At 44.6% G+C, this 26,935-nt stretch overlaps 2 protein-coding genes across 7 annotated transcripts in view; one reads left to right on the top strand and one right to left on the bottom strand.

Annotated features, from left to right (window-relative positions):
• Nucleotides 1-7,489, top strand: part of LOC311103075 (SAM and SH3 domain-containing protein 1-like) — a 90,183-nt gene extending 82,694 nt beyond the window's left edge. The window contains exons 10-19 of one of the 2 annotated variants that reach the window (XM_084144603.1): nucleotides 691-975; nucleotides 1,202-1,416; nucleotides 1,854-1,928; nucleotides 2,023-2,169; nucleotides 2,371-2,509; nucleotides 2,883-3,052; nucleotides 3,134-3,340; nucleotides 4,041-4,191; nucleotides 4,282-4,413; nucleotides 6,124-7,489. In XM_084144603.1, coding sequence (XP_084000729.1) covers nucleotides 691-975; nucleotides 1,202-1,416; nucleotides 1,854-1,928; nucleotides 2,023-2,169; nucleotides 2,371-2,509; nucleotides 2,883-3,052; nucleotides 3,134-3,340; nucleotides 4,041-4,191; nucleotides 4,282-4,413; nucleotides 6,124-6,563 — 1,961 coding nt within the window. In that variant the 3' untranslated portion in view covers nucleotides 6,564-7,489. Of the gene's footprint in view, nucleotides 1-690; nucleotides 976-1,201; nucleotides 1,417-1,853; nucleotides 1,929-2,022; nucleotides 2,170-2,370; nucleotides 2,510-2,882; nucleotides 3,053-3,133; nucleotides 3,341-4,040; nucleotides 4,192-4,281; nucleotides 4,414-6,120 lie in introns of both variants that reach the window. The other variant, XM_084144602.1, reaches the window with a different exon arrangement.
• Nucleotides 7,490-7,584: 95 nt separating this feature from the next.
• On the bottom strand, nucleotides 7,585-19,252 carry ddo (D-aspartate oxidase). 5 transcript variants are annotated; one of them, XM_084144607.1, is made up of 9 exons: nucleotides 19,072-19,252; nucleotides 18,566-18,628; nucleotides 14,505-14,517; nucleotides 11,551-11,737; nucleotides 9,547-9,655; nucleotides 9,147-9,323; nucleotides 8,809-8,968; nucleotides 8,598-8,696; nucleotides 7,585-8,367 (listed from the first exon to the last, which is right to left on the bottom strand). In XM_084144607.1, the coding sequence occupies exons 4-9, from the start codon at nucleotides 11,720-11,722 to the stop codon at nucleotides 8,065-8,067; spliced, it is 1,020 nt and encodes a 339-aa protein (XP_084000733.1). In that variant the 5' UTR covers nucleotides 11,723-11,737; nucleotides 14,505-14,517; nucleotides 18,566-18,628; nucleotides 19,072-19,252; the 3' UTR covers nucleotides 7,585-8,064. The 5 variants fall into 5 exon arrangements, with proteins under 5 accessions (XP_084000733.1, XP_084000734.1, XP_084000731.1 ...); XM_084144608.1 differs by lacking the exon at nucleotides 19,072-19,252 and adding an exon at nucleotides 18,780-19,052; XM_084144605.1 differs by lacking the exons at nucleotides 14,505-14,517; nucleotides 18,566-18,628 and adding an exon at nucleotides 17,232-17,365.
• Between the last annotated feature and the right edge of the window lie 7,683 nt (nucleotides 19,253-26,935).

Here is a 26,935-nt window from a genome sequence, read left to right as displayed (position 1 = left end):
CATGACCCATTTTCAATGCTCTGGCTGAGGGAAGGAGGTTCTCACCCAAGATTTGACGGTACATGGCCCCGTCCATCGTCCCTTTGATGCGGTGAAGTTGTCCTGTCCCCTTAGCAGAAAAAACTCTTTGGTCTTGACGATGGTGGAGAGTTTGGAGATTGATTGATTGCTTCTGTGGACAGGTGTCTTTTATACAGATAACAAGCTGAGATTAGGAGCACTCCCTTTAAGAGTGTGCTCCTAATCTCAGCTCGTTACCTGTATAAAAGACACCTGGGAGCCAGAAATCTTTCTGATTGAGAGGGGGTCAAATACTTATTTCCCTCATTAAAATGCAAATCAATTTATAACATTTTTGACATGTGATTTTTTTGTTGTTATTCTGTCTCTCACTGTTCAAATAAACCTACCATTAAAATTATAGACTGATCATTTCTTTGTCAGTGGGCAAACGTACAAAATCAGCAGGGGATCAAACTTTTTTCCCTCACTGTAGATGTGATGATGCCTTTACGTAGTCTGCAGTCTATTCCAAGCAAACCGTTTTGTTGGTCACTTGTTTGTACAAAAACATGACCTATTACTAATCCAAGTTGAGTTGTCATCCATTACACATCACATTGTCTTGACATTCCCTGATTTCCACAAACCTGTCCTTACTACTCCTGCCACCTCCCCTGTCTCTCCCAGAATCTCTGAGCATGGACGGGCCTATCCTGGGTGATGCCATGTCCTCTCTGCCCCTGTACTCTGGGGTTCAGAAGAAGCAGCCTGGGTCTGGGGGGTGTCACCACGTTGACTCCCTGGCCTCCTCCCTGCACAACCAGCTGACCTACGACCTTCAAGACTCGGACAGCCTGACCACCTCCCCCTCCTCCTCCTCCTTGGACACCTGCAGCAGCGCCACACACACCCACAGCCTGGATACAGTCTCCAGCACCACCCAGCGGCTGTTCAGAGCCTTCAGTAAGACAGGTGAAGCGAGTCACACAATTTTTCTTCAGGAAAATTACCCTTTCTATTAAGACATGGTGTTGCTATGAGAAAATTAAAACAATGCTTTTAATTGCTACTTATATCCCAGTGCTGGCCTTTTTTTTTCATTTTTGATGTGATCTATTTATTTGGGTTTCAAACACACTACATTTGTATAAGCAAGAGGATAAGAGTTGAGCACGTTCTCTCCCTGTACCTAATGTAGCAGGATCCATCCCCAGGAGCTCGAGTCCTGTCTGTAGCCCAGGGAGCCACCCGGACACTGGCCCCAGCGGGGAGGTGAGAGCGGCGGGGGCCGGCGGTAGTGGTTCCTCCCGGTCAGAGATAGAGGTTGGTGGTAGAGGGGATGGACCCAGGATGGCCCGGTCGGTCACGGATGGAGAGATCAGGAGAGTACTCAGCCCACTCAGCTACCATGGCGTGAGTAGTCTTTGGCTGCTTCGGAAATGGCAACCTATTCCCTAAATATAGTGCACTTCCCATAGGGCTCTGGTCAAAAGTAGTGCACTATATAGGGAATAGGGTGCCGTTTGGGACGCAACCTTTGTGTGTGGACTGTGTAGTCTCTATAGCTTTAGTCAGGGTCAGTTTAGCCTGGGTGCCAGTCTGTTTCTGCTCCCTTCCCAACTCCTTATGGAATTGTAATGTTTGGCTCAACAATGACAGCAACTGAGTTAGCATAAGCACAAACAGATCTGGGACCAGGCTAGGAGCGGTTGGATGTTCACTCGGTCCAAAACTATCTTCACAATGAACCACAAAGTCCTATATGCTTGATTAATGAACCTGTCAATATGTCCATCATTTGAAAGTGATATTTATAGGGTAATTTATTGATTTCGTCCTTTGTTTCAAAGAGAACCTGTAGCTTTGGCGGGTTTGATCTGACCAACCGGTCCCTGCACATGGTCAACAGTGACCCTGACCTCACTGTAAGTAGTTTAACATTCATCTGATTCATTGAGGTTTTCAATGCCTTCGTTTCATGTAGGTTTTCTGTCTCCCCACACTGCGTACTAACTTTAGATTCAAGATGGGGATGCCAGTGTGAAAGGCGTAGTCAAGTCTCCACTGACAAACCCTCGAATCTCTTTGGGGAAGAAAGTGAAGTCGGTAAAAGAGACCATGAGAAAACACATCTCCAAGAGATACCACTGCTCTCTCTCTGAGCAGGTATGTCAGACTCCATGCAATTCAATTATCTATGTATGCAAAATGATCCAGTGGTCAAACCGTACTTACTCTCTAGCTAATGTCCCTGGTAGCAATTCATTGGACTTGGTTCATGGTGATGATCAAGAGGTTAAGCTGGAGTAAACATCTAGTAAATATTTAGTAAACATGTATTAACCATGTTCCTATACCCCCCTCCAGTCAAGCCCAGACTGTATTTCCAGTGGGCCCCAGGCCCCTCACAACCTCACAGACACAGACTCACTGGAGAAACCCAAGCTGAACGCTGGAGGGTCAGTGGAGAGCCTGAGGAGCTCCCTCAGCGGACAGAGCTCCATGAGTAAGTACTGTGTGTGTGTAGGGGGGGGGCTATAGGTCTGTGAGTCGGGTTATAAGTCTGTGAGGGGAGGGGGAGGTGTGTGGGGGTATGGGTCTGTTGAGTGGGGGTGTGTGTGTGGGGGTATGGGTCTGTTGAGTGTGTGTGGGGGTATGGGTCTGTTGAGTGGGGGTGTGTGTGTGGGGGTATGGGTCTGTTGAGTGGGGGTGTCTGTGTCCACATTTTTGTCTTATATGTCCTATATTCCAAAGTGAAACTGTTATTTGCAGAACAGAAAACTCTAGCCCCCTACCAACCTTCCATGTTCATTTACCATAGATCTCGATATGGTTTAGAGATCCTTTGAATGGCTCCTCTCATCTCTTGTTGTTTACAGGTGGTCAGACGGTGGGCACCACAGACTCCTCCAACAGCAACAGAGAGAGTGTGAAGTCTGAGGATGGAGAGGAGGATGAGCTTCCCTACAGAGGACCCTTCTGTGGTCGAGCCACGGTGCACACTGACTTCACCCCCAGCCCCTACGACACTGACTCTCTCAAACTGAAGGTAAAATGCACGCATGCATGCACGTACACACACACACATTATCCAAACGAACGAATCACAGTGACTGTTCCTGTTTTGCAGAGAGGTGATGTCATTGACATCATCAGCAAGCCTCCAATGGGGACATGGATGGGCCAGCTGAACAGTAAGGTGGGAACCTTTAAGTTCATCTACGTGGACGTTCTGACTGAGGAGGAAGACAAACCTAAACACACCCGACTGAGGAGGAAGGGAGGGCAGCCCAAACCCACCTCTGTGGAGGAACTCCTGGAGCGCATCAACCTCACAGTAATGACTTTACTAGTACTAGACTAAATCACAGTAATGACTTTACTAGTACTAGACTAAATCACAGTAATGACTTTACTAGTACTAGACTAAATCACAGTAATGACTTTACTAGTACTAGACTAAATCACAGTAATGACTTTACTAGTACTAGACTAAATCATAGTAATTACTTTAGTTGTACTAGACTAACTCATAGCAATGACTTTAGTTGTACTAGACTAACTAGCTATGGCAGGTAGCTTAGTGGTTAAGAGCGTTGTGCCAGTAACCGAAAGGTCACTGGTTCTAATCCCCGAGCTGACTAGGTGAAAAATCTGTCGATGTGCCCTTGAGCAAGGCACTTAACCCTAATTGCTCCTGTAAGTCGCTCTGGATAAGAGCGTCTGCTAAATTACTAAAAATGTAAAAAATGTAAATGTAACTCCTGGAGCGCATCAACCTCACAGTAATGACTTTACTTGTACTAGACTAATTCATAGTAATTACTTTACTTATACTAGACTAACCTATAGTGAAATCATAGTCTAGTATAAGTAAAGTCATCACTATGTATATACAGACGCTCACACTTGAATGCTGTTAATCTTCCTCCTTTTGTGATGTGATATTTATTTTCAAGTTGGAGTTTAAGTTGGCTACGTGACCAAAGCCTACACTGTCACCCCTCTCTCGTTCTCACCTCTCACCCCTCTCCCAGGAGCACCTGCCTACCTTCCTGTTTAACGGCTATGAGGACCTTGACACCTTGAAGCTTCTAGAAGAGGAGGATCTAGATGAGCTCAACATCAGAGACCCTCAACACAGAGCTGTGTTGCTCACCGCCGTGGCGCTAATACAGGAGGATGACGGTTAGTACACACACTGACACACACACGCACACACACACAATTCATGTTGTATGACGGACGTCCCTCTGCTGGGGGTGTTGTATCCTACAGGTAGCAGCGACCTGGACCGTAGCGGCCAGTCAGGGGGTTCTCAGGAGAAGCTGTTACTGGACCGGAGCGGCCTACTGGGGGACTCCCCACGAGACTCTGGCTGTTATGAGAGCAATGACAACCTGGAGAACGGTAACGACAGCCTGACTTGATTCTCCTCTTTCCCATCTTCATCCACTTCTTGCTGCCATGGTTCTTCTCCAACCTCTTCATCCTCTAAGGGCTGCCATGGGCTCCATTCTTCTTCACGCATAGCTTGAGCATTCCAAACCAAACCGAGTTCTTAGGCCCCTGGGAGAGAGAGAGAGAGAGAGAGACTCTTGGCTGTAGCTCGTCACTGCATTGACGCTTATCTTTCATCTTTTTTTATTTCAATGTGACTTTCTTCTGTTTTTCTGCATCGTGGGAGTAAAGGACTCTTACCACCTGACAGTCCTCTTACCATCAACTCTGCTCCATCTGCAGGCATCTATAGTCATCTGGGCCTGTATTCAGTGTCTCCGGATAGGACTGCTGATATTGGATCAGTTTTGCCTCTTTAGATCTGATTTAATAAGATTATATAGACAGCAGGGGGGGGGGGGGGGACCTGATCCTAGATCAGCACTCCTACTCTGAGACACTTTTTAAATACGGCCCTGATCTTCTGGCTCTTTTTTTTCTTTGCAAGAATTCATTTTCCATTCATCCAGAACGGAGGAGAACTGATGAGAGGGTGTCGCTTACTCACTCAGTAACCTGTGTAGAAGAGGAGAGCTAACTCTTACTCACTCAGTAACCTGTGGAGAAGAGGAGAAGAGGAGAGCTAACTCATGCTCCTACACTCACTAACTACAGTATTTCCAGAGACCTGTACAATGTGTTCTGTAGAACTGTTTCTAGGCCTACACAGGAATAGATCTGTCTTTGCATTGGCTGAAAATGGTGACTGCTGTAGTAAAAAAAAAAAAAAAAAAAAAAACTTCAGTACTACTTACATATTTACGGTGGAAGCTTTCTTTATTTGGTAACTAACTTTATTATTGTGGTTATTTGCTTTGGTTTATTCTTTAAAATAACAGTGATGATATTTGAAGGCTGTTGTGAATGTCAACAGCCCTAGTGGAGAGTTTGACAAGGATTTTCCACACCTGTATATTTCAAGATTTTTGCTGTTTGTGTGTTTATTTTTCTAGTTCAGAACCATATAATGTAGCACAATATTTTATGATGTGCCTAAAGACAGACCTGCTTCATGCAAGATTCAGATTTAGTAAATGGTTCAATTATACTTGTTAAAATGGTGGCGCAACATTTTTGTACAATTGTGGGTGCATCAAAATGCATAGCTGTGACTGAAAGAAAATATACAAAAAAGCTGTGTGTTATAGCTGAGGATACCTTAAAATCAGTGTTAAATACAGCTCATGGCAATCTTCCCATAGCACTTCTGATGCTAGGGGTCATACTGGTCTAGATATCTCAGGCTGCGTCCCAAATGGCACCCTATTCCTTATGTAAGTACACTACTTTTGACCAAGACCAATTGTGCACTACATGGAGAATAGGGTGCCATTTGGGACATAAGCACAGTCTTTGAGCCACTGTCATAGTGAGAGCCCGAGGATGGAATAAACTACTCTGTGGTTTACTAGACCGGCCTGTCTGCCTGCTTATTTCACTCACCAGTCATCTACTGCACATCATGCTTTATATTCCAGTCAGCTTTCACGATAAAACAAATACCTTTTTTTTTGCGTCTTTCTGCAGTTCCGTTTTCTGCCATGTATTTCTGTTCCTCTGAAAAGAACATCCTATTAATCAATTAACAATGCCTGTGTTATTACCTGTTTGTTTCAGAAGGGCGGGGCAGAAAGACGTCTTCCATGAGCAGGTCCTCGTCAGGTTTTGAGTCCAGTCACCTCCCTTCACCAGAGAACCCCAGCCTCCCCTTCAACCTCCCCCTGACCCACCCCAGTAAGACCACCCTACAGTCCAGACCAGAGCACCAGTCCTCTACCTTACCATCTCCAATAGTCCCCATGACCAGCTACAACCTTCTGAGGCCAGAGAGGGGCCAGAGCCATCACAGAGACACCCAGCTGCTGAGGAGCTGGAGCTGTGAGGAGCTGGGAGGTAGGCCTACTCCCACAGCTCTGGGGCTGCTGCGGCCTTGCCTCTCCCTGGGGGAGCTCCACTCAGACCTGGGCCTCCACAGCACTGAGCTCCACACCCTGGAAGACCTAGAGCCAGCTCATACAAACATGTCCAAGGCTGGGGTGCAGGGACAGCCTACACAATAGGCTCTACCGCAACTACGAAGACACTCAGAAGGACCCTACCCACCCTCACAGCTACTGCTCACCACACCTTGTAGTGTTCTGTCTTGTATGTTAGTTGAACATGGGAGTTCCCAGGTCAACAGACCTTCCACGCACACACCTCAATATCCCCTCCATCACCGGGATGTAGGTCCAAGCCTTCCCTGTCAAACCCAAACCGATGTGTACCATCACCCCCAGCAATGACAAGTGACTATGATAGTGCCTCTAAACACTTCTCTTTAGAGGATGTATATAGTTATTACAGAAGCAGTAACCCAACCCTGCACCTCAGACTGACCATGCAGACTCTCCTCCCTAGTCTGAAGCCCACAGGACTCAGTCTGCTGTGGGAAGGACATTTACACCTGTCAGGTCAGTCAACCCTGGGATCCCTCCAGGAGGAAAGACTGGAGTCAGAGGAGATAGATCTGACAACAGAGCCCTTCTCTGACAAGATAAATGGGCTCTCACCACATATACAGTACTAGTAAGTAGTACTACGCTCATGTAGGACTAAGAAGTACCAGATGTGTCGAAGGCCACAGGCCCCAGCTGGAGGTTCGACTGAGGTGTGTCAAAGGCCACAGATCCTAGCGTATGGACCGACAACTGACAAAAATAGCTTACTAGATTTCCAATCAAGGTTTCGGATTGTATTTCACCTTTAACCCTGTTTGATTCAAATCAAATCAAATTTGCCACATGCGCCGAATACAACAGGTGTAGACATTACAGTGAAATGCTTACTTACAAGCCCTTAACCAAAAATTCAGTTTTAAGAAAATAAAAAGTGTTAAGTAAAAAATAAAAATAATTAAAGAGCAGCAGTAAAATAAAATAACAGTAGGGAGGCTATATACAGGGGGGTACCGGTACAGAGTCACTAGTATGAACATTGCCAAGCTGTAAGTTATGTTAATACTGGACGTGAAATACTGTGACTGAGGAATACAGAATTTGTTTTATTAAGATTTGAGTGTGATTAAAGCAATAAAAAAAACAAGGTCTTTGATTTTATTTTTCTGCAAAGTTAGAATTGATTAAATCTGAGACATCTGAACATGAAACATCAGACAAAATTTACAACAATCACTTACTGAAATGTCAAGCCCCTGTACCTTTTTAACTATTCTACCGCAGCCATTATCAATTGCTTGTCTGAAATATCCTTCTCCCTGAGGGGTTTTGCCACGTCTAAAAGTACTGTTCAGTAGAATCCATAAGTGCATTAATTCGATGTCTTGGTAGCTTCTATAACATTCAAATGACTAAATTCAAATAACTTTTCACAGTGGAGATTTCATTCATAAAATAATTTGCATCTTATATCAAGTGAGCAAAATCGTATCTCTCGCTTTCATTTAATTCAAGTGCAATGGCAGCAGGTATCACTAATTGTGACCCAAAACGGTGCAGATCAAGTAATTATATCATGAAGATATTCTATCAGGATTTCTATGACCGAGAATCTGCGTAGTGTTCACAGCCTGGCCCTGGGGCGCATCTCATGGAGACACTTCCTGACCAGCCCCAATGCGTCCAGGGCCGTGCCCCAGCTCAGAGTGACCCCCCAGCCCCCATGGCCGTAGTTATGCACCACCGGTACCTGTCGGCTCCCCAGAAGGACCATCTCTCTCTCCACCCGGACATTCTTCCTACTGGGTCTCAGCCCCACAGACACCCCCAGGATCCTGGCCCTGCTCAGGGATGGCTCCAGCCTGCTACAGCGCTCCAGTATGTCCTGGCTGTCCTCTGGGTCCACCTCCAGGCGCCAGTCGTCCACCTGCCTACAGAGCCAATCAGCCACACAAAAAGACAACTATGTCTCTTCTCGAGAGCATACAGACTGAACTTCTAGTGGACAACAGGTATAGAAATGTTGTGTAGTTCTTAGTGGTAGAACCAAGGCATCCCCCTTTCTAAATTATCATTATGTAATGTTGTGTATATTTCAGAGTATTCCTCATGTAAAGAGCATCTCATTTCATGATGAAATTATGTTTTGTAATAAACTTGCCTGGTGCCGCCCACTGTCACGCTGTGCATCCCTGGGTAGATATAGGACAGTCCTTCCCCGTCCCGGATGAAGTGTTGGAGCCAGGGGGCCTGGGTCTTCAAAATAAAATGGAAGTTTACGGTCATGTACACAGCACAATGAAATGCTTATTTACAAGCTCTCCTCTCAGGTAGGTAGGTAGGTATGTATGTATGTATGTATACACACCCTGAGGACCTGCCCCCTGACAGGGTAGACCTGAGAGTCTCCTACTAGAGACTTGGCACCCAGACCGGAGCAGTTGACGATGACGTCATAGCCCTGGCTGCTTAGTTCCTGGAGATCGTTTACTTTCTGCTTCACAACCTGGCCTCCTGCTTTTCTAAACCTGAAACAACGTTGTTTTTTAAAAGTCCGTCATAAAAGATTTGAAAGAAAAAAAGTCATCCATATTTTACTTTGAAGTACATAGAGTAGCCCTTACAGTGTTTTTGATACAGTAGCTGTTAATAGATTAACACATGACTATAGTATAGAAGTAAAACAAGCTAAGACCAAGAATTTACCTCTTCTCCATCCATGGCAGGTAGTAGGAACATTCGCATTTCACCGTGGTGAACGCCTGGCCAAACTTGTGATCGGGAAACCGTTTCAGTTCACGGTCTGTCATGATTCGGAAACCCAGCACAAACGCAGACCAGAATGGCACCTTATCCGCAGGGACCTCCTTGTGTATTTGCCATCTAAAAAAATTATCAATACCAGTTATAACCAAACCACAGTGGTGAGCGTTTTCAACCAGTAGGACTTTCAAATGAATTAATGCATGTCAGAGAACTATTGAACTGGCTGACTCGTTGTGTGCTTCTGAAATGGCACCCTATTCCGTATAGTACACTACTCTTCTGACTGGTCAAAGGTAGTGCACTATATAGCATCCATTCCTTTATGGTTGAGGATCCTTACCCTGAGCTGAGCAGCACCCCAGCCTCTGATGCCTGTTCTGATTGGGCGATAGCCAGCAGGTGATCAATCGTCTCCTTGAACCACCTCTGCTGCCGTTCCAGAGGGATATCTGGGAATGTAGGGAGAGAGAGAGGAATGTCGGGAGTGAGAGAGGAATGGAGGGAGGTTGAGAGGAATGTAGGAATGTAGGGAGAGGAAGGGAGAGAGGAATGAGGGAGGGAGAGAGGAATGTAGGTAGGGAGGGAGAGAGGAATGTAGGGAGAGGGAGGGAGAGAGGAATGTAGGGAGGGGGAGGGAGAGAGGAATGGAGGGAGGGAGGGAGAGAGGAATGTAGGGAGAGGAATGTAGAGAGAGGGAGAGAGGAATGTAGGGAGAGGGAGGGAGAGGTAGGGAAGGAGGGAGAGAGGAATGTAGGGAAGGAGGGAGAGAGGAATGTAGAGAGGGAGGGAGGAAGAGAGGAATGGGGAAGGAGGGAGAGAGGAATGTAGGGAAGGAGGGAGAGAGGAATGTAGGGAGGGAGGAATGAGGGAGAGAGGAATGTGGAGAGAGAGGAATGTAGGGAGAGAGGAATGTAGGGAGGGAGAGAGAGAGAGGGATGTAGGGAGAGAGGAATGTACGCTCTAAAAATTAGGGGTTCAACAAGGGTTCTTCTAAGATCCTCAAAGTTTTTCAAAGAACCTTAGGGTTGCCCCCCTAAAGAAATTGCCCCCAAAAGGTTGTTCCAAGAACCCCATAGGAGGTGGGGTTCATCGAGGAACCTCCTTAGGTTCCCGCAAGAACCCCTACCAACTAACTGCCCAACTGAAACATTTGGATTTGAAAGGACTGCAGGTGCAGGAACTTACCTTAAATTGAGGAGGTCTTTACATTTTTCAGTTAAGGTTTGTCCCTTGTATGATCTAAATGTATATTGTTTTATGATGATACCATCTATCTTTTCATATTTGTGCAAATCTTTCTAAAACAGAAAATGGACACAATTCAATGGATATCAAGCAACAGGTACGAATATGTATGCTATAAGAATATGTTGAAGGATAGCTGTATTGGGTGCAGATGACTGAACTGCTCACTTTTGTGTCTGTCTGCAGGTATACAGACGTGGAGGCATACGAAGGTATGTCAATTGGTATTGGTATGTTATGCAGATCACATGTACCATCCTCCTCCCTTACCTCTACAATGAATATCCCATAGGCCTCTACATTATGGACATGGTATGTGTATGAAAACCATTATCAAAAGTTTTCTTCATTCACGTTTATCACAAAAACCAAGGTATGAATACTGTTGTGTGCATGTTTTGTTAAACATCTGTATAATTACTATTTTTTGGATTCACAGACTTCACCCTCCCTACACCTCTGATGAATATAACAGGAAACCTGTTTGATTACCATACACTTCAAAGTCATTCTGGCTATGGATACGGAGAACATCAACACATTAACATCAACACACCAGAGGATATACCCATTGGACTTCGGGCTCTGCTAGGAGTTTACCTCATATTTTGATTTTTTTATTCTGCTTTGCCACTAAAATAGTGTTTTTTTTGTGTATTATTATTATTTAATAATAAAATAAGAGGGGGGGGTAGTTCAAAAATTAACCCCAAAAGGTTATTCGAGGATCCATTAAAAGGGGTTCTTTAAAGAACCCTTTTAAAGGGTTCTTCGGAGAACCTATAGGGGTTCCCCCACAGTTTCAATTTAAAGAACCCCTAAAGGATCCTCCAGGAACCTTTACTTTTTAGAGTGTAGAGTAAAATTCACATCAACTGGGGATGATATTTTCTGATGAATTTACTTCATGGTAAAATTAATTATTTCATAATTTACTTTAATTAACACAATGCGGTAACACATAGGCCTAGTACAGCTAAGAGCATATATAGTTCCACACCAATTCACATGAAGTGGTCAGAAACCAATAGAAAGTAATGACTGTTAATGAACTTAATAAACTATTAATAAATTGGGTAAAGAGATGCCCATACCTCACCTGGGAACGGTGAGCAAATCAGGATCCCAGCAGCCATGTCGCTGGTGGTGTCTGGGGTAAACCTGTCAGCTATGAGGGTCACAGCGCAGTAGGGGAGGGCCTCAGCGATGCACACAGCCGTGGAGAAGCCCACCACACCTCCACCCACCACCACGACCTTCACACTCCTCATCACAGGATGACTCTGCTGTGAGAAAAACAACATAAGTGAAAGTTGTATTACTTACTTGTACTGCGTTATACTGTGTATACCTTGTTAAAGCACCTGTAGGTGATGCATGAAGGTGAGTATGATCAAATGCAAAATTAATATCAAAACAAATCCTACATGTTTATTTTACATCCCAGCCCCCGTCCCCACAGCTTGCCTTCTGCCTCTTGGTAGGCCATCATTGGAAATAAGAATTTGTTCTTAAATTGACTTGCCTAGTTAAATAAAAGGTTAAATAAAAAAGATATACAGTACCAGTGAAAAGTTTGGACTCACCTGCTCATTCAACGGTTTCTTTATTTTTACTATTTTCTATATTGTAGAATAACAGTGAAGACATCAAAACTATGAAATAACTCATATGGAATCATGTAGTAACCAAAAAAAAGTGTTAAACAAATCAAAATACATTTTAGATTCTTCAAATAGCCACCCTTTGCCTTGATTACATCTTTGCACACTCTTGGCATTCTCTCAACCAGCGTCACCTGGAATGCTTTTCCAACAGTCTTGAAGGAGTTCCCACATATGCTGAGCACTTGTTGGCTGCTTTTCCTTCACTCTGCGGTCAAACTAATCCCAAACCATCTCAATTGGTTTGAGGTAGGGGGATTATGGAGGCCAGGTCATCTGATGCAGCACTCATCACTCTCCTTATTGGTCAAATAGCCCTTACACAGCCTGGAGGTGTGTTGGGTCATTGTCCTATTGAAAAACAAATGATAGTCCCACTAAGCTCAAACCAGATGGGATGGTGTATCGCTGCAGAATACTGTGGTAGCCATGCTGGTTAAGTGTGCCTTGAATTCTAAATAAATCACTGACAGTGTCACCAGCAAAGCACACCACCTCCTCCATGCTTCACGGTGGGAACCACACATGCGGAGATCATCCATTCACTTACTCTGCATCTCACAAAGACACCGCGGTTGGAACCAAAAATATCAAATTTGGGCTCATCAGACTAAAGGACAGATTTCCACCGGTCTAGTGTCCATTGCTCTTGTTTCTTGGCCCAAGCAAGTCACTTCTTATTATTGATGTCCTTTAGTAGTGGTTTCTTTTCAGCAATTCGACCATGAAGGCCTGATTCACAGTCTCCCCTGAACAGTTGATGTTGAAATGTGTCTGTTACTTGAACTCTGTGAAGCATTTATTTGGGCTGCAATTTCTGAGGCTGGTAACTCTAATGAACTTATCCTCTGCAGCAGAGGTAACTCTGGGTCTTCCTTTCCTGTGGTGGTCCTCATGAGAGCCAGTTTCATCATAGCGCTTGATGGTTTTTGCGACTGCACTTGAAGAAACGTTCAAAGTTCTTGAAATGTTCCTGATTGACTGACCTTCATGTCTTAAAGTAATGATGGACTGTCGTTTCTCTTTGCTTATTTGAGCTGTTCTTGCCATAATATGGACTTGGTGTTTTACCAAATAGGGCTATCTTCTGTATACCAACCCTACCTTGCCACAACACAACTGATTGGGTCAAACGCATTAAGAAGGAAAGAAATCCCACAAATTAACTCTTAACAAGGCACACCTGTTAATTGAAACGCATTCCAGGTGACTACCTCATGAAGCTGGTGAGAGAATGCCAAGCATGTGCAAAGCTGTCATCAAGGCAAAGGGTGGCTACTTTGAAGAATCTCAAATATAAAATATATTTAGATTTGTTTAACACTTTTTTGCTTACTACATGATTCCATATGTGTTATTTCATAGTTTTAATGTCTTCACTATTATTATACAATGTAGAAAATAGTAAAAATAAAGAAAAATCCTTGATTGAGTAGGTGTGTCCAAACTTTTGACTGGTAGTGTATATAATAAATAAAATAAATAACACTGGGCTAAAGGTTAAGGATAAGTGGGTTGGTTAATGTCGATTAAACAACAATGACAATGGGCTATTTGTACAAACACTAACCACTCCACTTGACTCAATTAAGTATTCAACGTTCAACCTTTTTCTTAATCAACATTTTCATTTGTTATAATCTGGATTAAACATATCCAACATTGCTTGAGATTTTGAAATTAAATAGAGATAAAGTTGTAAAAAAAATATAGATAATAATCACCCTTACAAAAAAGATTGCAGTTTTGAAACTGCAGTAAAGGTTCAGTAACCAGTCGACTGTGGTATTTTGGATGCAGTATTTGCAGGATACTGCAGTTATACTGCACTTTGACTGCAATATTTTTTCTTAAGGGCATTTACAGATAAAACACTGCTATTTGCCCATATTCTATTATGATGCATAACAGAACTTCTCCAACTATTGTTTGACCTACCTGCAGGCTGTGCGAGGTTAAAATGTATCAAACTAATTTACTACTCTGCATAATGGACAGCCAAATCATTATGTAATTGAATTCCTGCTCCATCGGACTTGTTTGTCTGTGGGATGCACAGATCTAGGATCAACTCCCCCTCCCCCAATCCTAACCTTAACAAATAGCGGGGGAAATGCAAAACAATCCTAACCTTAACAAATAGCGGGGGAAATGCGAAACTGACCCAAGACCAGAGACTAGAGGCAGGAGGGGAAAAGTCCTGAAACGAACCAAAATAAATTATGTGTGCCTTTACGAGTTTGTATCCAGCCAAATATTCATGCGCCATGAAGACCGTGAATATATTTTTTTTTTTTATTGATCCAAAGAATCTGTTAATAACCATGTGTTCAAAGCGTACTGTAGGAGAACTACAAACATAGTTATGACATAGAAAAAGGCTACTAACCTACTACATGTCTCTTTTATTTTATTTTTTATTTAACCTTTATTTAACCAGGTAAACCAGTTGAGAACAAGTTCTCATTTACAACTGTGACCTGGCCAAGATAAAGCAAAGCAGTGCGATAAAAACAACAACACAGAGTTACATATGGGGTAAAACAAAACAAAGTAAAAAATACAACAGAAATACATATAATATACAGTGTGCAAATTTAGCAAGTTATGGAGGTAAGGCAATAAAATAGGCTATAGTGCAAAATAATTACAATTAGTATTAACACTGGAATGATAGATGTGCAAGAGATGACGTGCAAATAGAGATACTGGGGTACAAATGAGCAAAATAAATAACAATATAGGGATGAGGTAGTTGGGCGGGCTAATTTCAGATGGGCTGTGTACAGGTGCAGTGATCGGTAAGGTGCTCTGACAACTGATGCTTAAAGTTAGTGAGGGAGATAAGTGTCTCCAGCTTCAGAGATTTTTGCAATTTGTTCCAGTCATTGGCAGCAGAGAACTGGAAGGAATTGCGGCCAAAGGAGGTGTTGGCTTTGGGGATGACCAGTGAGATATACCCGCTGGAGCGCAGACTACGGGTGGGTGTTGCTATGGTGACCAATGAGCTAAGATAAGGCGGCGATTTGCCTAGCAGTGATTTATAGATGGCCTGGAGCCAGTGGGTTTGGCGACGAATATGTAGTGAGGACCAGCCAACAAGAGCGTACAGGTCACAGTGGTGGGTATTATATGGGGCTTTGGAGACAAAACGGATGGCACTGTGATAGACAACATCCAATTTGCTGAGTAGAGTGTTGGAGGCTATTTTGTAAATGACATCGCCGAAGTCAAGGATCGGTAGGATAGTCAGTTTTACGAGGGCATGTTTGGCAGCATGAGTGAAGGAGGCTTTGTTGCGAAATAGGAAACCGATTCTAGATTTAACTTTGGATTGGAGATTCTTAATGTGAGTCTGGAAGGAGAGTTTACAGTCTAACCAGACACCTAGATATTTGTAGTTGTCCACATACTCTAGGTCAGACCCGTCGAGAGTAGTGATTCTAGTCGGGTGGGCGGGTGCAAGCAGCGTTCGGTTGAAGAGCATGCATTTAGTTTTACTAGTGTTTAAGAGCAGTTGGAGGCTACTGAAGGAGTGTTGTATGGAATTGAAGCTCGTTTGGAGGTTTGTTAACACAGTGTCCAATGAAGGGCCAGATGTATACAAAATGGTGTCGTCTACGTAGAGGTGGATCTGAGAGTCACCAGCAGCAAGAGCGACGTCATTGATATACACAGAGAAAAGAGTCGGCCCAAGAATTGAACCCTGTGGCACCCCCATAGAGACTGCCATAGGTCCAGACAACAGGCCCTCCGATTTGACACATTGAACTCTATCTGAGAAGTAGTTGGTGAACCAGGCGAGGCAGTCATTTGAGAAACCAAGGCTATTTAGTCTGCCAATAAGAATGCGGTGGTTGACAGAGTCGAAAGCCTTGGCCAGGTCAATGAAAACGGCTGCACAGTACTGTCTATTATCGATCGCGGTTATAATATCGTTTAGGACCTTGAGCGTGGCTGAAGTGCACCCATGACCAGCTCGGAAACCGGATTGCATAGCGGAGAAGGTACGGTGGGATTCGAAATGGTCGGTGATCTGTTTGTTGACTTGGCTTTCAAAAACTTTTGAAAGGCAGGGCAGGATGGATATGGGTCTGTAACAGTTTGGATCTAGAGTGTCACCCCCTTTGAAGAGGGGGATGACCGTGGCAGCTTTCCAATCTCTGGGGATCTCAGACGTTACGAAAGAGAGGTTGAACAGGCTAGTAATAGGGGTTGCGACAATTTCGGCAGCTAGTTTTAGAAAGAAAGGGTCCAGATTGTCTAGCCCAGATGATTTGTAGGGGTCCAGATTTTGCAGCTCTTTTAGAACATCAGCTGTCTGGATTTGTGTGAAGGAGAAGCGGGGGGGGCATGGGCAAGTTGCAGCGGAGGGTGCAGAGCTGGTGGCCGGGGTAGTGGTAGCCAGGTGGAAAGCATGGCCAGCCGTAGCAAAATGCTTGTTGAAATTCTCGATTATTGTAGATTTATCGGTGGTGATAGTGTTTCCTAGCCTCAGTGCAGTGGGCAGCTGGGAGGAAGTGCTCTTATTTTCCATGGACTTTACAGTGTCCCAAAACTTTTTGGAGTTAGTGCTACAGGATGCAAATTTCTGTTTGAAAAAGTTAGCCTTTGCTTTCCTAACTGCTTGTGTATATTGGTTCCCAGTGGCGGCTCCTGAAAAAATTCTCAGGGGGGGGCAATTTTTCTGATGATTTAGGTGACCTACACACATTTTAAAAAAGATATGTCCAGCAACAACATGAAGACAGGGGCAGCATATAAGTCAATACCAGAAGCATTTATTGACTGATCTCAAAAGTGTTGGCTTACCAGGGTTGGTGGAGCCCTCAGTTTCATCTTTGCCTCGCAAAGCTAACTCAAACACTCCGCAAAACTTCACACACTGGATTAGCCGGCTGAGGATGTGGCGGTTCTTGCTAATGTCGTAGTAAATATATTTGTTATAGTGAATATGGAATATGATATGTTGAGTAAAATGTTGTGCTAAGATCTATTTAGGTCAGGAGCTGGTTATAAGTTCTGTTCCTATCCAATAACAATGGACAAAAGGGTCCTATCTTGTCAGCCTTGTCAGTTTCAGTTCTCCAGTAAACTTGTGATTATCAACACTAACCTCATCGTTGTGGCGGCGGACAGCTAGCCTGTATCCCTCATCCAGTTGAGTGGGAATGTTCACTCTCCCCAAAGCAGACAATCTCAAACAGCTATCCATGTGGGTCTTTGACAGCTCATGTTTCTTAATCTTTCCTGAAAGATGGTGCATGTCCGTTACACACCAGTCGCTGTCCAAGCGGTGCTGTCTGCCGTGCCGCCTTCAGGGTGAAAGAGTAAGCAGGGGGTAGCAGAAGACTGCATTAGCTACATCGCAGCCTGCTAGCCAGGTTTTTCGTTCGTACCAATTTTTGGAAAATCCTCGGGTGTAGGACTTCCCCCCTTTAGTAGAAACCTGTTGAATTATTAAATTTGGTCTGGGAGGTCCTAATTGTTTCGTTGCCAATTTATCTTCATTTGTTCGCCGACAAAAAGGAACTTCTTTCAAAGACACAATCGAGTTGCACTGAAGCCTAGCCATTTTGATAGAAGTAGTGAATTGATTGACGCTGCTACCCGCTCTTTTCTTAGTTACGTTCATGGTTATATGTTACGTATGACGAAAGCGCGTAAGTGCAAGCCCTCAGAAACCCATAGAGATTGTATTGAAAGCTCTGATATTTGAAAAAAATAGATTTTACATGGGAGTCTATGACAGACTTCTGGGCGATTTTCAACCTGACTGAAATCGCCCCAAAAGGGGGGGGGGGCCATTTGAAGCACGACTTTAGCCTGATTGGACATTTAGTGGCACTGTGGCAGATCAGACGTCTAGATTACAACACTGATAACTACTGTTGCCGTGATATAATTGATTAGAAAAAAAATCCCTTCCTTTTCCCGTTTGGCAGTGTGTCGCCCATATCGCCCTATTGAACACACCGCCCCTGTTGGTTCCTAACTTCCCTGAAAAGTTGCATATCGCGGGGGCTATTTGATGCTAATGCAGTACGCCACAGGATGTTTTTGTGCTGGTCAAGGGCAGTCAAGTCTGAGGAGAACCAGGGGCTATATCTGTTCTTAGTTCTGTATTTTTTGAATGGGGCATGTCTATTTAAGATTGAGAGGAAATTACTTTTAAAGAACAACCAGGCATCCTCTACTGACGGAATGAGATCTATATCCATCCAGGATACCTGGGCCAGGTCAATTAGGAAGGCCTGCTCGCTGAAGTGTTTTTGGGAGCGTTTGACAGTGATGAGGGGTGGTCGTTTGACCGCGGACCCGTTACGGACGCAGGCAATAAGGCAGTGATCGCTGAGATCCTGGTTGAAGACAGCGGAGGTGTATTTAGAGGGTAAGTTAGTCAGGATGATATCTATGAGGGTACCCATGTTTACGGATTTAGGGTTGTACCTTGTAAAAGGTTGTCCAAAATTCTTCTTTCTGTTTACCTTAGAGTGGTACACGTCATATCGCCTATAATAAAGATTCGCCTATAATTAAACTAGAACCTAAACTAAATTTCAAATAATAATGTGAAAGAGTGGACTACAATAAACGAACAGTTGGTTGCTAGATAACACAGATGATAAATAAATGCAGTGGGAAATAGGCAAATTGTACCAACCAGAGTATATAAAGATCAGTGGTTCACTGCTGCGCATGTCTTAGATTTTAAGTGTAAATCATTTATCATCCACAGACACAAACGCGATAGTCCGGCGTCCCATTGACACATGCTGCGTTCACATACTAGTCGGAACTAGGAAACTCGGACATTTCTGACTTGCTAACTGGTTGTAGTTCTACACGTACAGCGAGTAGAACCGGTTAGCAAGCCGAAATGTCCGAGTACCGACTAGCACCTGAATGCGACAATAGCTGGCTCTGAGACCACAATCCGCAGGCCTAACACGCACCTCACCACAATGCCCAACCAACGCGTCTCTGGTACAAGTCCTCTATTCCTTTGAATGTGTTGACAGTTGAAGAAATTGCTTGAGCTGCGCTGAAAATTCGAAAAGTATGAAAGCCAACAGTCCAATATTCTAGAACCCTGCTGTGCGTGTGCGTACACTTTTTGGACTATGATACCCCCAGGCGTCGGCATGCCGGTCGTCAAAAGTTACTACAGCCACAAAGTCACAAACCCCGCCCATTTATACAATTTATCTTCTTAAAATCTGATTTTAAATCTAACCTTAACCACACTGCTAACCTTATGCCTAATCTTAAATTAAGACCATAAAGGTTTTATTGTTTTCATTAATTATTACAATATAGCCAATTTTGACTTTGTGGCAGTAGTAACTGCTAGAAACCCACATGCTTCCCATTTAAAACAGTTCGGAAAAGTTAGTGTATATTTATGAGGACATTTTGTGACGTTTTTGTTCGTTGGTCTTCTGGTACTTTCAACACAACTGGGAACTCGAATAAAAAAAAATCAAACCGGGATCTAGTTTTTTTCCGACTTCCCAGTTGTCTTGAACGCACTAAAATAGGAGATTTCCGAGTTCCCAGTTGTTTTGAACACGGCATTCGGCAAGGTTTTTCTTTCCGCTGTTCATGCACACGAAATTGTTTCCGTGATTGGTCAACAGTAGGGATTCTTCAATTAAGTGTTTGTTGTCATTCAACGTTTTCATGCAATTTTTTTCCGATTGAGAAATACTGCCCCAAGCATCTCAGATGTAAAATTGCGCGACTAAGCTCTTCTCGACAAAAACGTCAAAATGAATGACAGATTATTTTTGGTTTTCTTAGATTAATTCTGACAATTTGAGAAAATATATACTAGCTAAGGCGTCTCAAGATGGACAAACAGTCTGCCGCTTCTCGTTTTTCTTTTAAAGGAGTATGCGAGCACACTCGTTCGGTTCCAGCATGCGGATGGTTTTACCAAAGATTTGTAAAACTAACCCAAGATACACCAGAGCCTGTCGTTTCCAATGGAAGCAAATTAATCATAGTGGGCAGAACGAGCGAGGACGTAGACAGAGCCAAGCACGAGCTAGTGAGTCCTATTGGCGCATTTGAGCATTTATTTACATATTTCCGTTAGGGAACGCCTACTCTGAAGTGCCCTTGCACTCCTTAACAACACCATTTTTTTTTTTACTTTGGCAGAGGGTAAAGTCTAAAAACGCAGTCCACTCTGTTTGTTACAGATTCTAGTTTTGGAAACAGATCAAATGTTCCATCGATGAGAAAATTAGCGGAATGTCGGTCAAACTCCATCTGGCTCCATGTTCTCCACACTGCTGGCCACTGGGCTTCCTCTCATGACCATTTTTGATAGTGGGTGGAAACGCCAACCGGATGCTTCACATTTATACATCAGGTGAAATATCTGGCTCATTGTTCTATCTGTGAACAACCTCCATCTCGCGATAATCTGAACGACGGCGAGAGAAGGGTCGTCACTAGTTACCACAGCCACAAAGTCATAAGGCCCGCGTACTCGACCAATTAGATGAGGGAGTGTGATGACGCTTATAGCGGTTTACGGTTCTCGGGAGGGTCGTCACTAGTTATGTATTGGTCGCGGGTTGCAGGTTTTTGGGCTATATCTAAGTTGCACCGCGGTCGCCATGGCATTTCTCTTAAAAAATATATATTTCACTGACCTGCTGCTGACTGTCAGGCAGTGAGGCAGGCTGTGAGTTGTGGGGAGGGTCGGAGGGGTGTGTGTGTTTGTTGAGAGAGCACTACAGCTATTGGTTGAGTCGCTTGAGCGAGAGGCGAAATGATAAGTTTGCCTCTGTTGGCCATCAAGTTGCCTATTAATGTATATGCCATTGTAGGCTACCATTTGATACGATAAATATATTGAAATGACGATATCACTGGAGTCTTTGCAAATCAATTTGTGCCACTTGTGTAGCCTACCTGGAGCTGGCAAACCAATTTAATAAATAGCCTATAACTTCAGTTTATTGTTGTAGCCTTGTGTTATTATGCAATTATTAATGGACATGTTTAGTTAATTAAATTGGGTATTATCAAAGCGCCATCGCAATTGCCGATCAGTTGTTAGATTGATTGCCAATCAGGCATTATATTGACGGTAACAGTAGTCAGATTAGGCTACAAAAAAAAAAAAACACTGGCTGTTGTTGACAAGCATATTCAGTTCATATACATATTATTAATATTTAATTCAGTGATTGAAATTATGACCCCATCCTCAGTAGCCTATTCCAGCAGGCTATTTGGAAACACAAGCACTTTTTACCTCGAAATCGCTAAATCGTTCAGGTTACATCTTGTCTAGGCTACTGTAGACTATCTGAAATTAGATGTAGGCCTATCAGGGGCTATAGGCTACTTGCCTTTATCCAAGCAAACCACGGTAAAATTGAATTAAAATCATAAACCCCGATTTTTGTCGGTAGCCTATGCCTATTGAAAAGACAAGTCAGTCTCGCAAATGGGCCATTTATAACGGTTTATAGTCTTAACTGTAAGGGTTGGTGTGAAGTGTGACCCAGGTGCGGTGCAGGATAGACAGTAGGCAGTAGGCAGAGATGGTGAAACAAGGATCTTTACTGATGGTCCCGAAGCCAGGATACAAAATAACGGACTATACACGAAAAAGAAATGAGGAGCACATAGGTCTCCAAAAAACAGGCTGACAGCAAACAATACGAAATACTACCTCTGACTGGAAAAACACAATGACACAGGGAGAACACTTCTCGAGTACCTGTAACTCCGTCACGTGATCCGACACTGATACGTACTGCTTGACATCAAGAAACTAGCAGAGAAAACTGAGCAAGGGAACACAGGGAAGTGTGGGCATAAATACACAGGTGAATCAGATAGACACAGGTGACACCAATAGGAAGATGAATATGTCCCGACTGTGAGTGAGGAGGCGGAATGTTGTTATCAGCCCTGGGCCCAGAATGTCCCTCCTGGACACCCAGGACCGCTCCTCCGGCCCATAACCCTCCCAGTCTACCAGAAATTGGAGACACCTCCCCACCAGCCGGCAGCCAAGGATCCGGTCCACAGTAAAAGCCGGCTGCCCTCCAATGAGGCGCAGCGGGGGAACAGGACGAGGAGGGGGAGCCACGGGACAGGTGGCGACAGGCTAGAGGAGGGACATATGGAATGTGGGATGCACCTGCATTGTGGGGGGAGGTTACAGGCGGTAGGTCACTGGGATGACTTGCCGGACCACTCTGAATGCGCGGAGCCTTAGGTACATACATCCTCCCCGATGGACCTCCGCCCGGATCGGGCTCCCGCCATAGCGCTGCTCTGACCAGCCTATCAATTCCCCACGAAACTAGGGCAGCCATCAGGGCGTTGGGGACAATGGGGTCGTCCCTCATGGCCAGCGTCTCAGGCCGGAACAAGGAAAGCCATCGCCTTCGTGTGGGCATGGCGCCCGGCAGGAGATCAATAGGCAGTCATAAGGCCTGTGAGGAGGTAGGCTCTTGGCACGCCTCTTACTAAACCCCTCCCCAAATCCCAATACTCCCGGGGAATGCCTGCCAGGTCTGGGCCAGTGACGGAGTCTGTAGCCGCCGTCCTCCCGGTGGCAACCACCACTAGGGCGGTAGGCGATTCGGAGTGCGGGACCTGGGGAAGAGGTGAGGACTGGTAGGTGGTCTGGGACGGTGGTTTGGGATGATGAGTGGTCGGTGGTGACCGGAACAGGATGGGGGTGGAGCCTCCCTCCAGGATGAGCCGCCCTGTGGACCAGTCTATCCGGGGGTTGTGGGCGACCAGCCAGGGGTGCCCAAGGATGAGGGGACACTCCGGAGAGTCCACAATGAAAAACTGGATATACTCCCATAGCCCCCCACCCCGCCACCCGGACACGCACGGGGACAGTGCGCCGGGTGATGCAGCCCCCGACCCCAACGGCCAGCCGTCCAGGCCCATGACCGGAAACGGCTCAGAGAGAGAGAGAGAGAGAGTAATGGAACTCTCCACGCTTGGGCCAGCCCCTCATCCATCAGGTTTCCCGCGGTCCAAGAATCCACCAGTGTATGCGCCCAACACGCAGCGCGGACCCTCTGAACCCTGACTGGGAGAACAGTCTGGGCGTCTCTGGAGTTGGGGTTACGGTTCTGGCTCGCTAGCACCCCTCCCGATACCAGCGAGCCCTCCCGTTTTCCTGGGGCAGACGCCTCTGCCTCTCCATCCGGGACCAGCGCGCCGCACCCAGCTGCATAGCCTCCTCCTGAGGCGACTCCTCCCTGAATCTACGGAAAGCCTCCGGGCTGATAGGGAGACGCGGAGGCGAGCCTTGCGTCATGCCTCTCTCGTACGCCCTCTCATGACGCCAATTGTCCACCCAGGTCGACGAGGCCGTCCAGTTGCTCAGGCAGCGCCCTGAAGGAGAGTTCGTCCTTCATCCTCTCTGATAGCCCCTGCGAGTACAGGACGACCAGGGCAGCCTCCTCCCTTCCTGCCTCTCGAGCCCGGGTCCGGAACTCCACGGAGTAGTCCGCCACCCAACGGTCACCCTGCCGACAAGCCGTGAGCCGCCTCCCGGCCTCGTGCCCCGACACCACCCGAGAGGTGTCGAAAACTTTGCGTAACTCCCGGGTGAATTGGTGAGTCGGAGCACGCCAGAGTTTGGCTCTCCCACTCCATGGTAGCCCAGGAAAGGGCCAGATCGTCAACAGAGTGATAATGGCCGCCCTGCTCCATCGGGAAGGAGGAGGATTGTAGGCTGAACACCAGGGAACACTAATGGCGAAAACCAAACACTGCATTCTACAGTAAGAACCTCATACCAACGGTCAAGCATGGTGGTGGTAGTGTGATGGTTTGGGGATGCTTTCCGGCCTCAGGACCTGGACGACTTGCCTTAACAGAAGGAACAATGAATTCTGCTCTGTATCAGAGAATTATACAGGAGAATGTCAGGCCATCAGTCTGTGAGCTGAAGCTGAAGCAAAGCTGGGTCATGCAGCAAGACAATGATCCAAAACACACAATCAAGTCTACATGAAAGTGGTTAAAAAGCAACATATTTGAAGTTTTGGAATGGCCTAGTCAAAGTCCAGACCTACTTCCAATTAAGATGTTGTGGCAGGACTTGAAAGGAGCAGTTCATGCTTGAAAACCCACAAATGTTGCTGAGTTAAAGCAGTTCTGCATGCAAGAGTGGGCCAAAATTCCTCCACAGCGATTTGAGAGACTGATCAGCAACTACAGGAAGCATTTGGTTGCAGTCATTGCAGCTAAAGGTTGCACAACCAGTTATTGAGTGTAAGGGGGCAATTACTTTTTCACACAAGGGAATGGGGTATTGCGTAACTTTGTTAATTAAATAAATAAAATAAGCATATTTTTGTTGTTATTTGTAAACTCAGGTTCCCTTTATCTAATATGAGGTTTTGGTTGCAAAAATAGAGAAAATCCGAAAGGGGGCAAATACTTTTTCATGGCACAGTAGCTACATGTGTGCACTGCGTGAATAATTATCATGCACAATCAGTGGCGATTTTAGTATGTAAATCTTGGTGGGGCAAAACTATAACAGTGACAAACGGTGCCCACAAACTGTTAGGGCCTACATAAAGCTGTCCCAACAGCAGAGCTTTCTTTTCAGCACCATGGAGTGAATCCTTACCACCGCTACACCTGGCTATCAGCGGAGCCTTGTCTGGTAGCAAAACAGTTAATTCAGCCTAATTTACTGCCTTTTTAAAAACCATAGCTGATATGGCTGACTTGCTTAAACAAATGTGGTTTCTACTGACAATTGAGATGTACAAACTATGGCATAAGAGGCAATCCCTAATTTCGATGAAGACATTAATGAGCTAGCCAGGACGGACGTAGTCAATATAACTATTTGTTCAGCACTTTTGAAATGTACAGCGACAGAATTCAGAACATGGGCTGTTCTTACAGTGTTCTCCCTGTACACCAAGTCAGAACCGTAGGATAAATAAAGGGGGCATATAAGCAGACAATGAAAGCTCTTACAATATTCAATGATTACATTTCTTTAAAACAGGCTATAGGCTACATGTGCACCACCAAGTAAGAATGCTAGTGCTAAGTTATGAGGGGGAAATTGACCAAATGATTAGGGTGAGGCACATGGGCTCCTAACAGCTTTCTACACAACATACACTTAGTATTACTTTCTTAGCTACAGTATACATATCTCCCTGGCATATTACATAATTTATGCAGCAGCATACAATACATTTTTTAACTCAATTTGCTGTGCTGTGCTCACTTGACAGGAAGATGGCGCGGCGGTCCTTCTTGTGGGCAAATTTTGTCATCAAACTTTGTCATCAAAGTCTGGCATTCTCTGGATTTATGTTGCTTTCAAGACAACTGGGAACTCTGAAAAAAACAAGGTTGAATCATGACGTCAGTGATCTTCAGCTCGGAGTTCTAGAAAGAGACCTGAGTTCCCGACTTGGAATTCCGAGTTGAATGACCGTTCAAAACATATTTTCCCAGTCGGAGCTCGTTTTTTTCAGAGTTCCCAGTTGTCTTGAACTCACTGAAGTCTGAGATTTCCCAGTTCCAAGTTTCCAGTTATTTTGAACGTGGCAGAAGTCATGCTGGATTGACAGCATGGCCAATATATTCAACCTTTTCTGGCCTATGGAATGTGAATGTTTATCCTTTTAAGCTTGGAAAAGAGACCCTTAAACCGATACTTGGACCACACAGCCACGCCACTGAAAAGCAGGCTAGTGATTGCTTTGCAGTGCTTTCAGTTACACACTGATTCCTTCCAAACCACTCTGTTGAATTTGCGATTTCCAACTTGTTGTGTAATGTTTATGTCCAATGGCCGATGAGCACCGATACGTTTTATCTATAATTTCTCGTCATATGACAAGGATTGAAAAGGATTTGCCAGTATATTGTTGACTTGATTCATGATGATGAAGGCTTGCTAGCTAAGATTTTGAAAGTATGATGTTGACATGATCAGCCCAATCAAAGTTACCATAGATATAACGTGATTTGACGTCATTTTATCTGTGGCCAATGACCTTGAGCCTTCTTGGATGGGCACTTCTAATGTAAATATATGGTAGGATGCAAGGGGCTTGAATTTTCTAGCTTTCCCGTAAATTTTGTGGCGAAGTAGTGTGAGTGACAGAACACTAAGCCAATCACGGCCCAACTAGAGAACATTACCAACCCCTTCGCTCCGTATTTTCCGCTGGCTGCCCCACCACCACAGAAAGCTCTGAGCTAGGCTGAAACACCTGCATTTTGGAGCTGCCTTCTTCAAGAAAGCAAAAAAGAGACCGTGTTTGTTTGCGGCTTTATTAACTCAATGATTTTTTTAAATTATTGTTCGCAAACTGATATGTGACACGTATTAATGCCGAAATAACATGCAAAACAGGCAACAACAAAAAATGAATGAGGGGTCGCCACTGTTCACGATTGACAGTGATGATGGCCTATTTTGAAATTAGGTTGCTTGGTGTTTGAGGGTATTAAAAATATAAATTTTTCTTGAGACAATATATGTGGGCATAGACAGACGTTGCAATTGGAGGATGCATTTCATGCATATTCTATAATGATAGGCTATTCAAAATTTGATTGAAGGATTTATGACGTCATAAAAAAAAATGTGAGCACCTAAAAAAAATAGCACTACAACACTTGTTGGCATGGAGCCTAGGGCGGAAGGGAGGAGGACAGTGTGCGGGTCGTTCCAACAAGTAGTGTACCTTTTATTTCACCTAATTAACATTACAAACATGTTTTCTCAACTCAAGATGTTAAATACATTTAATTACTATAGTACGTGCCAGTAAG

This window comes from Coregonus lavaretus (assembly GCF_964263955.1).
Source record: "Coregonus lavaretus genome assembly, chromosome: 27".
Taxonomy (NCBI): domain Eukaryota; kingdom Metazoa; phylum Chordata; class Actinopteri; order Salmoniformes; family Salmonidae; genus Coregonus; species Coregonus lavaretus.
This window is presented reverse-complemented; position numbering and strand designations above follow the sequence as displayed.

Coding starts and splice junctions, on each gene's coding strand:
- ddo (XM_084144605.1), bottom strand. CDS start 17,330: ATGGATAGCTGTTTGAGATTGTCTGCTTTGGGGAGAGTGAACATTCCC. Junction 9,656..11,550: donor GATTTGCTCACCGTTCCCAG/GTGAGGTATGGG, acceptor CTACATTCCCAG/ATATCCCTCTGGAACGGCAG. Junction 8,969..9,146: donor CTGCCATGGATGGAGAAGAG/GTAAATTCTTGG, acceptor ACGTTGTTTCAG/GTTTAGAAAAGCAGGAGGCC.